General features: G+C 29.1%; 1 protein-coding gene across 1 annotated transcript; it reads left to right on the top strand.

Annotated features, from left to right (window-relative positions):
- The first annotated feature begins 8769 nt into the window (after positions 1–8769).
- On the top strand, positions 8770–9883 carry LOC139873114 (uncharacterized protein At4g28440-like). The gene is made up of 2 exons (XM_071861047.1): positions 8770–9022; positions 9626–9883. The coding sequence occupies exons 1-2, from the start codon at positions 8770–8772 to the stop codon at positions 9811–9813; spliced, it is 441 nt and encodes a 146-aa protein (XP_071717148.1). The 3' UTR covers positions 9814–9883.
- The last annotated feature ends 6179 nt before the right edge of the window (positions 9884–16062 follow it).

The following is a 16062-nucleotide window of genomic DNA, read 5'->3' on the forward strand; positions in this document are numbered from 1 at the left end:
AGAAAAGAATGGGAAAGTAACTGTAACCATTTTCGTTAAGTATGAGTGTTTTGATATATGTTTTGAAGTCTTCCAAAAGTATTTTAATACATCTAAATACACTACATGTATATACATTTTAACTGAGTCGTTAAGTCATCGTTAGTCGTTACATGTAAGTGTTGTTTTGAAACCTTTAAGTTAACGATCTCAATTAATGTTGTTAACCCATTGTTTATTATATCTAATGAGATGTTAAATTATTATATTATCATGATATTATGATATATTAATATATCTTAATATGATATATATACATTTAACTGTCGTTACAACGATAATCGTTACATATATGTCTCGTTTCGAAATCCTTAAGTTAGTAGTCTTGTTTATATGTATATAACTCATTGTTAATATACTTATGGAGATACTTACTTATCATAATCTCATGTTAACCATATGTATATCCATATATATATCGTCATGTCGTTTTTACAAGTTTTAACGTTCGTGAATCGCCGGCCAACTTGGGTGGTCAATTGTCTATATGAAACATATTTCAATTAATCAAGTCTTAACAAGTTTGATTGCTTAACATGTTGGAAACATTTAATCATGTAAATATAAATCTCAATTAATATATATAAACATGGAAAAGTTCGGGTCACTACATTATATATTCTTGTTCTAACGATAAATCAAATGAGATTAATATCATATTGACTCATTAAATCCATGATTACATTTAAAGAAAATATATATATATTTTCATAAAGATTATAATTAAAAGATTCTTTTGTACAAACTGTTAATGGTGAAAATATTTTAACGGGTAGGTAATACTTGGGGAATATTTAGATTTCACATTAATAAGTACACTGTACATTCTTTCAAATCTAATTCAACAGTCATTTACTATCCTAGTTACATCCACAGATATACGTATCCGTTTACCGCAGAATAACCATTTTTATTCAATTTCATATTTGGATTTTGACCTATCAGAATTCAACAAGTGGCATAATGAAGAAATAATGGACACAATAAAAATTGATTAGAAACAGACTAATTAATAATATGAAATTATATTAAGAATTCACGCTAACAAAATCCTAGCTAACTGTTCCTAGCTAACTGTTAATTCCGTATTATATTTAATTATCGCAATTTATTTATCGTAGTTTATTTATCGCAATTTATATTCTCGCAATTTTATTTATCGTCATTTAATTTCTGTTATTTACTTTACGCATTTTATTTATCGTCATTTAATTTCTGTATTTATTTTACGAACTTTAAATATCGGGACACGTATACAAGGTTTTGACATATCATATCGACGCATATATATATATATTATTTGGAATAACCATAGACACTCTATATGCAGCAATGATCGAGTTCTCTATACAGGGTTGAGGTTGATTCTACAATAATATATATACTTTGAGTTGTGATCGAGTCTGAGACATGTACACGGGTCATGATACATATTAATTCAAATATTATATATATAATTATATATGAATTATTGTATTGCTAACTGTGGACTATCAACTGAGGACTATCAACATTGGACAATTAAAATGAATTAAAATATTGATTATAACATATGAAACTAAACAATTCTTCAAGTTTGCCACTTGATCTCACCCTAAAACCTCATTTGTATCTTGACGATTATATTATGCGTTCAAACCTTTCATGATTCTTGAAAACACCTCAATCGAGAGGATGAATCAACCGCACTTCATCTACGGAAGAAAAGATTTATGCATATAGTTAAGCACCTGAGAAACTCTCGGCAACTGAGTAAAAGTTTAACACGTAGCCGCGTCAGATCCTTTGGCATTTATTAGCAAAAATAACTTTGCGATTCCTTTTCAAAGTAGCAAATTTTGTCACAGCTTCAGCAAATCAACTTCGACTTTTAGTTTGAAACAACCTTATTATCACCTTGACTAATATGTATGTTCTTTTATTGTTACCGGGAACCTTTTATATTCCACCATATTACCGTCAGCGTTTAATCATCTAAAAACACAATTTTCTTGAAATCATCTCGGATCGATAACTAATGATTCAGATAGGGTAGCAGTAAATGTAGAGGAATCGACAATCAGTACTTTGAAAACTCACAGCATATCTACATCAACAGTTATATGTATAACATTTATCTTTTAGAATAATGATCTTCCATTATGAAATTTTGAAAAGCACCCAGTCTGCGAACTAATACTCTGAATTGTGAAAAGTTGAATGAAGCAACATAAAAAAAAAAAAAACTGTAAACGACCTTAATCATTGGAAGTTTGATGATAAAGAATATAACGTTGGAAAAGCTCAGAAGAGTTAGAACTGGAAAACGGATTGAGCTAACCACGAAGGAGACCAAGGACAAATACAAAGACCATACCCTATATTCAAAGAATCCAGGTAATTATGGATCTGTTGAAATCTTTAGAGAATATCTTGCTCCGAAGTCATGTTAAAATCTTGCGGAAAATTTTTCCTTATCAACCATCAAACTTAGAAATTCCAAAATATCATCATCAATATCTTCGATATTTCTAAGGATATTTTCATGAATATTCTCGTCCGAAATTATATACCTCTTCGTGCTTCCTGTGTATCATTATATTGGAAACATTTAAGAGAAAATTTTGTACCGAAAAGCAGATTATGCGAAACTATGAAGAAAGCTGTGGACAAATCACAAAGAATAAGTTTGGCTTCAAAGAATCCAAAAGATTCAATGCCTGCTGAAGTCTTTAGCGAATATTTTGCTCCTTACTATAAACCCTTACGGATAAATCTTCTTCATCATCCATTGATATTAGAAATTCCAAGATATCATCGTAGCTTTCATTATAAATATCCTCCATATTTCTGAAGATATTTTCATAACTATTCTTATCTGAAATTATTAATCGCTTCCTGATATCAGTGTTACATCATATAGAAACTGTTAGTTTCTATATTCTGTAACTTTCAAGCTTAAAAATATGAATGTTATTGAAGTAATGTTGGGAACTGATGCATGAATTAGTATAATATAATGACACTTGATCAACGTGATTATATTATAGTAAGTCATGCTGAGTTTCTAAATGGAACATGATGATTCACAGATTATAACGTCATCATGTGACATGTTACGTAACTCTTTCATTCTGATTAACTTCTGAACATATCAAGAAAATATATTCTTGATAGTTCTATTCTCAGTGACTCTGGTAATTTGACAAATCAAATCGTGTTATTACGTTCTTTTTTGTTTAGAACATTATATTCATTCGAAACTCCATACTTACGAATTCTGGACCATTACAAGAGGTGTCCAATCGTAAAAAGAAGAAACGAAGGGACAAAGCTCCAAAAGAAATAGAAATTGGAGTATAAATCGCAGCAAAGAGGAAGGAGTATTAACTGTGGATGACAATGATTATAGAAAACAGATATAGGGACATTGAAATATAAGGAAAGATATAAAGCCCGATAACAACACCTAAATTACAAACCGTGTATATCAATGTTTATCGCAACATAAAGACACGGGAGAATTATAAGTACTATAACCCCAAGGGAAAAGTAGAAGTAAGCAGATTCCTCTGGTGAAAGTTGGAAAAGAAGAATAATTGTTGCGATAATAAGGATGAGGACAAGGATCAGAACCGGATTAAGCATTATAATAATCTTTTGGATATATGAACTGAGAAAGAAGGCATAGAAGTGGTGGAAACTAATGGAACGGAAAAGGTAAATTTATAAGGGAAATATCAGACGGAGAAATCGAGGCCGATCACCGTATTTAATTATAGAGATCTTAATTTTCTTACTCGCCGAAGAATCAAATCTTTTAGATTTCGAAGATTTTCTCTAAATCCCTTGAATTCCGGAATTCAACCAAGACAACGTCAAAAGTTAAAATGAAACTTCATTTATTTATTCCACTCTTTTATGGTAACTTCACTCATACGTTTCGAGTAATCGAATTGTTTTATCCATATTACTCAATGATGATAAAACTCTATTCATCAACTCAATTTTCGTCATGAAAACATTTTTATTGTTAACCATGACCACCTCACTCAAATTTCGAGACGAATTTCTTTAACGGGTAGGTACTGTGATGACCCGGGAATTTCCGACCAAATTTAAACTTAATCTTTATATGAATTCGACACGATAAGCAAAGTCTGTAAAGTTGAGTCTCAAAAATTTTAAAACTATAGTCATGTATTCAAAAATCCTTCGACTGTTTCTGTCGATTCACGAACAGGTGTGTGAAAATAAATAAGTAAATATATATATATATATATATATATATATATATATATATATATATATATATATATATATATATATATATATATATATATATATATATATATATATATATATATATATATATATATATATATATGTAATAAAAACATACTTATTAATTCGAATGGATATAATATCAATTAATCATTTGAATTAAATATGTAGAGTAATATACAAAAATAAATAATAAGTTATTAAAATAAATATATACGAATTCTGTACAAAATTAATACTATATGTATGTTGTAATACATATAATATATATAAATATTAAATACGCTATTATGCCAATATATAATATTAGAATTACATAATTAAGTAATATGTATTATCATTATATTAAATCTAATTAGAAGTTAAATTATAATTAATATATTAAAATTCTTATCATTACTTTTCTTATATCATTAACATAAATAATAGTATTAAAATCAATGTCAGTATTATTAATATTATCATATAATATATAGATGTAAAAATTAATACATTAGATTTGTTACGTTATTATTATTTTAAATAAAATATATAAAGTAAGAAATTTGTTATTACTACTAATATTATTATTAATATCAATATAATTAATAAAACTAATATAATCATTATAAATTCCTGTAAAATTATTATCATCATGTCTTATTATTATTATGTATAATTATTAATATTAATATTATTATTATTAGTATTTGTGACTATTATTGATATAATTATAAATTATTAATTGTTAATTCCTTAATATCATTTATATAAATCACATGTACAGTTTAGGAATCAGAAGTTGTTTTATGTAACAATCACACTTTTTATGATTTTGTTTGTGTCCCTAAAAGTATCATTTAATTATATTAATCGTACAAAATATTGGATTTATGCATCTGGTTTCTTTTTACTTTATATATTCTGTTTGAGTGTTACTGTCCAAAAATCGTTACCAGACTATATCATGTTACAGGGCAGCCAAAACGATTCTATCATTTTTATTAAGCTTCATTTATATGATATCTATCAACATATAAGCTATACACTATCTGCAAATTCGAGTTTTAAAATAAAAACACTGAAAATAAAAACTTTTGCCTCTGTTCTTGCTTCCTTCTCCAAGAATTCGATTCCTTAATAATTTTTAAAATTCTTAAATGCCATTCTGTTAGAAAACTTCCATGAAAAATTTCTGGAAAGTATCATTTGCCAAATCTTTGTATCAAGTGAGAATTTCGAGGTCAAAGTTATGAATTCAAAAAGTTAACCGTTCGTTTTCAATAAAATTCGATCTTATTTTGATGTTTCCAGTTAAATTGGCAATGGAGAAAGTTTCTAGGATTGATTTGAATTATATTTCATGTTTTAACCTTTTCCTAAAACTTTCTAAAAATCAAAATTTGAGTTTGGGTTTTATTTTTTTTACGGCAACAGCAGCACAACAGTTTTTTTTTATTTTTAATTTTAGCTTGTTTAATTACACAAAGGTATTTCATTACAATTCGTTTATAATTAGGTTCCATTCTTAAAATAAGTCTTGATTGTTATTCGGTAGTCCACTGATCGATTTGTTGTGGTGAGGTAGAAGAAGATGAGTAAACACAAAAGATTACGGGATAAGTAAATTAATAATAGCATTAAAACAGAAAGACAAGCACAGCACGATGGTTTAGGAGGGTGTTGGGTTTGGAAGTGGTCGCGGGTTCGAGCCCCTGCAAGGGCTGCTATTCTTTTTTTTAAAAGAAACTCTAAGAGGTAGTACATTATTATTATTATTATTATTATTATTATTATTATTATTATTATTATTATTATTATTATTATTATTATTATTATTATTATTGTTATTGTCTTTGTAATTGTTATTATTATCATTTATGCTATTGTTATTGTGTTAACTATTATTATCACTAAAATTAATATTATGAGTATTTTTAACATGACTAATATTATTATTACCATTATTGTTATTATTACTACGATAATTGTCATTATTTATAATGTTTAGAAATATCATTATTATTATTAATCAAATTTAGAGTATTATTATCATCATTGTTATTAGTATTGATAATATAAGTTAATATGATTACTACAAGTATTACTAATGTTATTATTTATTTTATCATTTATTACTAGTACGATAATAACTATTATAATTAGTATCATTATTATTATCACTATTATCAATATTGTAGATATTATTATTAATAGTATTAGTATCATTTTGTTAGAGTTACTATTATTAGTAACATGAGCATTATAATAAATATTATCATTATTATCATTTTTATTAAAATTATCATTCTTTTACTATCACTAAAATTATCATTATTGTTATTATCAGTATTATCTATATAAATAAATTTTTTTTAAAATAATATGTAAATATATTTTGTACACATAATTTAACTATATTAACATTTATATATATAACATGAAAATATATAAATAAATAATGAAACTTATAACTTATTAAATATATAAATTACATCACTAATAATAATATATATACCTACTCGATTACGATTATAAATATTAATGAATATACAAATGATATAGGTTCGTGAATCCGAGGCCAACCCTGCATTGTTGAATATAGTCATATGTATTTTTACTACAAAATACATTAGGTGAGTTTTCATTACTCCCTTTTTATATATATTTTTGGGACTGAGAATACATGCGCTGCTTTTATAAATGTTTTACGATATAGACACAAGTAATCAAAATTACATTCTATGGTTGAATTATCGAAATCGAATATGCCCCTTTTTATTAAAGTCTGGTAATCTAAGAATTAGGGAACAGACACCCTAATTGACGCGAACTTTAAAGATAGATCTATCGGGCCCAACAAGCCCCATCCAAAGTACCGGATGCTTTAGTACTTCGAAATTTATATCATGTCCGAAGGAGGATCCCGGAATGATGGGGATATTCTTATATGTATATTGTGAATGTCGATTACCAGGTGTTCAATCCATATGAATGATATTTTTGTCTCTATGCATGGGACGTATGTTATTGAGAAATGGATATATGAAATCTTGTGGTCTATTAAAATTATAAAAATGATTATTTATGTTAAACTAATGAACTCACCAACCTTTTGGTTGACACTTGAAAGCATGTTTATTCTCAGGTACGAAAGAAATCTTCCGCTGTGCATTTGCTCATTTTAATGACATTACTTGGAGTCATTCATGGCATATTTCAAAAGACGTTGCATTCGAGTCGTCGAGTTCAACAAGATTATTATTAAGTCAATTATAGTTGGATATATTATGAAATGGTATACATGTCGTCAACTTTCAATGAAATGAAAGTTTGTCTTTTAAAAACGAATGCAATGTTTGTAAAATGTATCATATAGAGGTCAAGTACCTCGCGATGTAATCAACTATTGTGATTCGTTTGTAATCGATGTGGACTTCGTCCGGATGGATTAGGACGGGTCTTCACAACATAATCTATCAGTTGAAGAGAAGCTTTCTAAGTTGAAGGGAACTGTTGTTGCGGACATGGGGTCTTATGATGTAGATCAATTCATGGGACTAAAGCTTCTAATATCAACAGGTTTATTCTTCACTCCTTTTCTCTGATTTATGAAATATTTAGTTTTAAAGTGCACTGTTTCTAATTGATTATCGTTGTTGTAAAAAACTTGATCTGTATTTTGATATAAAAAATTACGTATGGTATTAGAGACATGTGATGTATTGATAGTACTTGTGCATTAATTCTTGAAATGCTGAAGCATATCATTGAGATATCTACATTAACAATCCATTATATTAGATAAAGACAATAAAACATTCATTGAGATAGTACTTATGCATTTATTCTTGAAATGTTGAAGCATACATTCATCTTCACTCTTTTTTCAGGGTCACAATATCAGAATCTACGCTACACGAAAACTCAAGCAAAAGTTTGGGAATGCAGTAGTCGTAAGTTGCACTTGGTAACAACGCCTATAAAAAAATGATTTATGCATTGAAAGTTTATTTATTCATAGCGTTTACGATACTGAAATTTATTATAAATTTAGTTTCAATACAAATATTATCAATAATGAATAATGAATGGATATATAACTAAATGTATAATACAAGTAATCAGTACCAGTACTAACGTTTTTTAATACAAGTTTATAGAGCTGCCGTGCAACGCACGGGCTCCTAGTATATTATATATCAACAATTAAACGACGAAATATCGTCGTTTTTCCAATAGTAGTTACAAAAATGGTCCAAGGTGAAGGTACTAATAATCCGAATATTTCCTATGATAGGTCCGGTCCAAAAGAACCCATAAAGGCCCATTTAATTATCCAAATATAGCACTGGAAGTCGAAAAGAGTCAGGATATGAAAAGGTTCTAAAAATGGTATGTTTTGGCGTAAACGTTTCATCAAATACTTTGAATTATTATGCACTAAATTAACAATCAACATTTTAAAACCCTAACTCACATTCAACGATGGCCTCCAACACTAAATCAAAGTTCCATGGATCATCATCATCAACAACATCTGATCCACTAAAACCCGGTCTACGGAAACCGGTTTTTATTACGATAGATGACCTTAAATCGGGAACCACCGGTCTAACACTTGTAGTTAAGATTCTAAGTTCTGAAATTGTGTTGCAGAGAGGACGTAACGTTCGCATATCTAAGTGTCTTGTTGGTGATCAAGCTGGCACTATTTTATTCACTGCCCGTAACGATCAAGGTATAGTTTTTTTTTTTTTTTTAATTATTTAAATCCTTAGAGATTAACAAACAAAAATGAAGATCCGATCATACAGTGTAAAATGATACTACTACTTATACAATAAAGTTACAAAATTGGGGTTATGCTATTATTTCAAAGTGAACTTTAAATATTACTACGTACATATTAAGCACTTTAAGTTTTCTACTTTTACTTGATAAATCCTTCAATTTACTCCCCCTACAAGTAAGCGGCTATTTACTTTTCTCTATTCTTATTTTCATTTGCCTCTTAATAAGAAAAAGTGTCCGATTTATGTCTTCCAGAAAGACCAATTTTCAGACTAAGTGACAAATTAAGTGATAAATAAATAACAATTCTAATTTTACTTACTAAATTAAAAGTTGCACAGAAATAGATCATTAACTGAAAAATAAACAGACCCTAAGGTTATATGTAGTTTTATGCATGGATAATTTACAAAAACTAGTTACTTTTTTAGATCTTAAATTGTGACTAAATAAACCCTGTATGTTAAAATAAGTTTATAGTTATAACTTAAAAACAAGCTGGGAAATGAAATTAAAAGAAATTGTAAAAGATTTATTTGGTTATGTGCAGTTGATATTCTGAAACCTGGTGCTAGTGTGATTATCCGAAATGGAAAGATCGACATGTTTAAAGGGTCGATGAGGCTTGCGGTTGACAAGTGGGATCGTATTGAGGTAACAGACCCGGTTACATTTGAAGTCAAAGAAGATAACAATCTGTCTCTTGTGGAGTATGAGCTGGTGAATGTTGCAGAGTAGGTGACTGGATAGATGGATGTTTTTTTAATGTTTAACCATGATGATCTTTATTATGTTGATAACTACGTGTACTACGGACGTGGATCAGATTTAATAACTGTGGTCTATTTGGTTTATTATGAATGGCGATTTACTGATTTATGCTGGTAAGATTTTAATTGGCCTAGTGTTTCAATGTTCTGTTCATATATAATGCATATTAGATCTTTTTTGCTATTGTTTTAGTTTAAGCTTATTACTGCATGTTACATTTGTTTCAATGTTTTATTCTGTTATAATAATCGAAAGAAATAAGTAACACATATGTTTGATGAATCTCGTGCTTTATAAAGAGGTATTTTTTGTTGGTTAGAAATTTAGAATTCCTTTGAAAATGAATAGGAGGGTACACTATTCAATACAGTACCATGTTAATACAGTACCATGTTAAATTAGGACCAATATAAAGGTTGCTAGACCTCCACATATATATCAAAATTCACTTGATCATTCGGGCTTGAGTTACGGTCGATTGGGGTTTTGAATTACCTGAATCCAAGTCCGTACGAAGGAGATATGACTGAAACAGTGAAAGTGAGCGAACTTTAGAAAGTAGACATCTTAAATCACTCTAACTTGGTCTTTATATTTTCAGGATGTTACAAAAATCGAACTGATAACTGAACTTGAATTCGATTCGATTAAAATAAAAAAGTCAAATAATCATAATTTAACTAAAGTCGTTTTTAAAGCCGAATAATCATAGTTTAACCAAATTCGATTATAACTTAGTCTTTATATTTTCATAATGTTACAAAGTTGTTTATAAATTGGACTTTTGATTTTAAAATTGATTTTTTTATATATATTTTAATAATTTGAATTCGGTTTTCGAATAAACTAAATTCGTAAAAGTAAACTGAAAACCAAATTCAAATTTGAATACGGAACCGAAAATCGAATTTAAATTTAAAAACCGAACCAAAAATCGAATTTAAAATAAGTTTGAGCTTTCTTTCTTCTAGCAAGCCGGATTTGATAACAGTGGTCTATTTGGTTTATTGGGAATGGTGCTCTACCGATTTATGCTTACGAGAGTTTAATTGCTGAATGTTTTGATGATATGTTTATATATCAATGCATTTTAGATGAAGTTCAGTTTCACCTATTAAAAAAATGACACATAAAACACAAAAAGATGAAATGAGTTATCAGCACACTGAATTGTTGTAAAGACCCGTCCTAATCCATAAGAACGAATACAATAACATATGATTACATCGCGAGGTATTTGACCTCTATATGATACATTTTACAAACATTGCATTCGTTTTAAAAGACAAACTTTCATTACATCGAAAGTTGACAGGCATGCATACCATTTCATAATATCTATCTATAAATGATCTAATCTGTCATTTACTTAATCATAATCTTTACTGAACTCAACGACTCGAATGCAACGTCTTTCGAAATATGTCATGAATGACTCCAAGTAATATCCTTAAAATGAGCTAATGCACAGCGGAAGATTTCTTAAATACCTAAGAATAAACATGCTTTAAAGTGTCAACCAAAAGGTTGGTGAGTTCATTAGTTTATCATAATCAATCATTTCTTTCATTTTAATAGACCACAAGATTTTCATTTTCATTTCTCATAAATATACGTCCCATGCATAGAGACAAAAATATCATTCATATGGTGAACACCTGGTAACCGACATTAACAAAATGCATATAAGAATATCCCCTATCATTCCGGGAAATCCTTCGGACATGATAAAACAATATCGAAGTACTAAAGCATCCGCTCCAACGGATGGGGTTTGTTAGGCCCAATAGATCTATCTTTAGGATTCGCGTCAATTAGTAGACTGGTTTACTAATTCTTAGGTTACCAAGCAAAAGGGGCATATTCGGCTTCGATCATTCAACCATATAATGTAGTTTCGATTACTTGTTTCTATTTCGTAAAACATTTATAAAAGCGCATGTATTCTCAGTCCCAAAAGTATATATTGCAAAAGCATTTAAAAAGGGAGTAATGAAACTCACAATACTGTATTTCGTAGTAAAAATACATACGACGTCATTGAACAATGTAGGATTGGCCTCGGATTCACGAACCTATATCATTTATATATATTAACACATATAATTAACATGTAATAGTAATCAAACTAGTTTGTATATATTTCTTATCTAGTTTAGTAATATATTTGTTATTTCAAAGGTTATATATTTATTTTGTATATTAATATTTATACATATGGTTATATTAATACATATATATCTACATACTTATATTGTTAAATCATAATTTGTTATATATAAATATTTATGTCAAAATTGTTATTATATTTGTAGTAATAATATTACTGTAATAATAATAATATTAATGATAATAATAATGATAATAAAAATAATGTAAATAAAATTATATATAAAAATTATGTTAATGAAAATAATAATAATGATAGTAATAATTTTAATTAAAAATGTAAATTTTAATGTTAATGATAATAACAATAATAATAATAATAATATTAATATTAATATTAATATTAATGATAATACTAATTAAAATGATAATAATTTTAATACTAATACTATCATTTAATAATAATAATAATAATTATATTAATAAAAGTAATAATAAGAATAATAAAAATAATAAGAATAATGATAAAAAAAATACAACCTTTGAAGAAAGGAGCTTTAAAAATTAAAACGCCACCACCCGGGATTGAACCCGAGACCTCCCGCTCAAACCCAACACCCTCAACCATTTCACCTCCCATCACTTTGTGTTTTACTTCTCAGATTTAATTTATATAACTAGTTTATCCGTATGCTTTCTCCTTAACCCTATCCGACTGCATCCTCACAACCAATTGATTAGGCCCAATCAGGGAGTTGGCCCAACCTTGAAAACATTTCGAAGCCCACTTATCAATTATCTTAATCCATTTAAATTTGGCCCTATAATCAGCCCAAACATGATCCGATAATTTATATGATCATTTGTTTAATTGACCGAGGGGATATAATCATGCGAATAAAAACAAGTGGGGTTTTCTTTGTGTTAGGTTTTGTGGGGTTCGTGAGATCGACAGAAAGAAAAGGGAAACAGTTTCGATCCAAAACTCTCCCTCAATTATCATCATCGATCGTCCAATTATTATCATCATCTTCTTCGTTATCATCAGGTACCATTCATCATCATCATCATCATCATCTATCTTTGTTTCAAGATTGACATATAATTTTATCATAATCATTACCACGACATCATTCGTGATACCTCATCATCATTTACATCGCTGTAGCAGTAACCGAAGCATAAGGGGTGTTTTTGGTGAAGGTTTATTATGGTTGTCGAATGTGAAAGATGGTGGTGTTCTCACGGTTACAAGGGAAAACACAACAGAAGTATATATCATGGGATTTTGCAGTAGCACATCGTGGTATCGTGCTGAACATAGAAGGCGTAAAACAACAATAGTGACTGAACACGAAAAAAAAATAATGGGTTTGATGTGGGTTTGTTCTTGGGCTGCAACAGAAACAGTACTCAGCTGGAAATAATATGTGGGTTTCGGTTCTTGTCTTGGGATTCTACGATGGTACAGTAGACTAGCAAACAGATGGTAACGTTGATCAAAACCTAAGTTGTTGGGTGACCTTGGCGACGGATTAAAACAGAAAACATAAACGGAAGATAGTAGCGAGCAATTTAACCATGGTGAACGTTATTGTGGTAGTTTTTAGTGGTTGATCGAGCAAATGAGCAGTTGAAACGGAAAACACAAGTGGCTTGCAGGTGGTTGTTTGGCGTCGACAGGAAAGAAAAAGGAAAAAAAATGTGGTGAGGGTAACCGGTGGTAGTGGCGGTTCATGATGGGTTATATTGGTGGGTGTTTGCTTACGTTTGCTTGCAACAGAAAAAGTTATGATTAAGCAATAACCTTAGTCAACTAATGGGTTTGGTTTGGTGACGAGTAGAAAGAAAACAGAACTGTAGCAGCCTCATGTGGTGTTCGGTTTGATAGTGGTATCGAACATGAAGAAGGTAACAAGAGGAGCGGTTGAAGGTTGTTCATAAATAAAAGTGGGTTGGACGTGTTGGTGTTTGACAACCGGTAACAACAAGGAAGTAACATAAATGATCGATAATGGTTCATGGTTGTATGGTTAGTGAAAACATGATGATGATGATGGTTCAAGGGTTGTAGAAGGTGGCTGTGGGGTGGATTTTGGGTGATTTGGACGAATAGCAAGGGTGATAGATGGTGACTCTCAAAGAAGATGCAAGTTTAGGAGATGGGTTGTGGAGAAATATATATATATCTCGTACATATGTATATGTATATATATAAGATAAAGGTATGATTAGTCATATATGTTTATATGTTTATATATATATATATATATATATATATATATATATATATATATATATATATATATATATATATATATATATATATATATATATATATATATATATATATAAGGTGAGTGGGAAAGATATAAACAATAAATCATTGTGCATTGATAGATCATTTACCATTCACGGGTCTAATTAAATATGTGGTGATCTAGACAGGAAACGAAATAAGATACGAGTGGGTTTGTTAGTCAACAAAGTGATGGGTTAAATTGAAATCAGTAGGGAAATAATATATATATATATATATATATATATATATATATATATGTGTGTGTGTGTGTGTGTGTGTGTGTGTGTGTGTGTGTGTGTGTGTGTGTGTGTGTGTGTGTTAAACAACTAAGCAAAATATACAGTAAAAGATTTGATTTTTTTTTTTTAATTCAAGCTTGTTACTTTTATATAAAGCTAAAGTGATTAAATAAATGTTTTTTTTTAAGACAATTGTTACATGAATCTCACTACTGACAGTTCTAGCGGAGTGGTATATCGTATTATCGTGACCCGTTGTTAATCAGTGGTAAATAAAAAGTCTTCGAAAAAATTCCAAAATTTTAAATTAACTTCCTTTATTTATCTTAGTCATTATGGTATAAAATTCGGTCCTTAACTATTAAATAAAAATCGCATTAATTATTCACTCACAACCCTAAGTAAAATATAAAAAGTTTTAAAATTCAACAAATAGTCCCTAAATGCATTTTTAATAAGTCTATAATTTGTAAAACTCATTTTTGAATCACAGTTTATTTTAAAATAATATAAGTTTGATTTTAACTTACTTATTATCGATCGAATGATAATTGAGCGTTATTGTTGCTTGCAAAATAAATTCAAACTATATATATATATATATATATATATATATATATATATATATATATATATATATATATATATATATATATATATATATATATCTTAGATAATAGTTATTATATATTATTTTATTTTTCAATATTAATTCTAACAATTACGTCATATAATATTTTAATTTATATATATTATAGATATATAAGTATCTATTTACAAATAGTGGTTCGTGAATCGTCGAGAACAGTCGAAGGGTAAATGTATACATGAAACAGTTCAAAATTTTTGAGACTCAACATTACAGACTTCGCTTATCGTGTCGAAATCATTTACAGATTAAGTTTAAATTTGGTTGGAAATTTCCGGGTTGTCACAATTGTGTAGTATGTCGTTACCGTCACAGCCATAGCTCCTTATTGTGTAGTATGTCGTTACCGTCACAGCCATAGCTCCTTGTGGTTTTATGGCATGGTAAAGAAGGTATCTCCTTTAATTTTTTCGAATGAGTATCCGAGGTCTGCTGCAGTACGTCGAGCGTTCTTACGAAGAACACCTCTTTTGTGCCCTTAAGCTTACAAGGAACGGTTGCCTGGAAACATTAATACATTTGATGTATCTTGTGCTTTATGAAGAGGTACTTCTGTTGGTTACAATTTTCTGAATTCCTTTGAAAGTGGATAGTAGGCAACAGTATTCATTATATCTTGATCGGTATAGCCATTGAATAATAATAATGGCTAATGTTAGGTTGAACTTGACATGGGTGGTTTTCAGAGACTAAGCATGATTTTCGATTGCTGGTGGTTGGGAATTGTGTGTCCACGTGACATTTTTAGTGTGATTCCTTTGAGTTTTTTTATTGCGGCTCTTTAATACTGCAGTTGATGGTGTTGCCAGTTTGGGGCAGGTTTAGGACTCTCCGGCTGCTTGGCTTTAGGTTGTGGTGGGTGTTTGGGTGGGTGAAATTTCATTTAGGTCGTTGGTTATGATTATGGTTTGTTTTTA

This window comes from Rutidosis leptorrhynchoides, chromosome 10 (genome assembly GCF_046630445.1).
Source record: "Rutidosis leptorrhynchoides isolate AG116_Rl617_1_P2 chromosome 10, CSIRO_AGI_Rlap_v1, whole genome shotgun sequence".
Classification (NCBI taxonomy): Eukaryota; Viridiplantae; Streptophyta; class Magnoliopsida; order Asterales; family Asteraceae; genus Rutidosis; species Rutidosis leptorrhynchoides.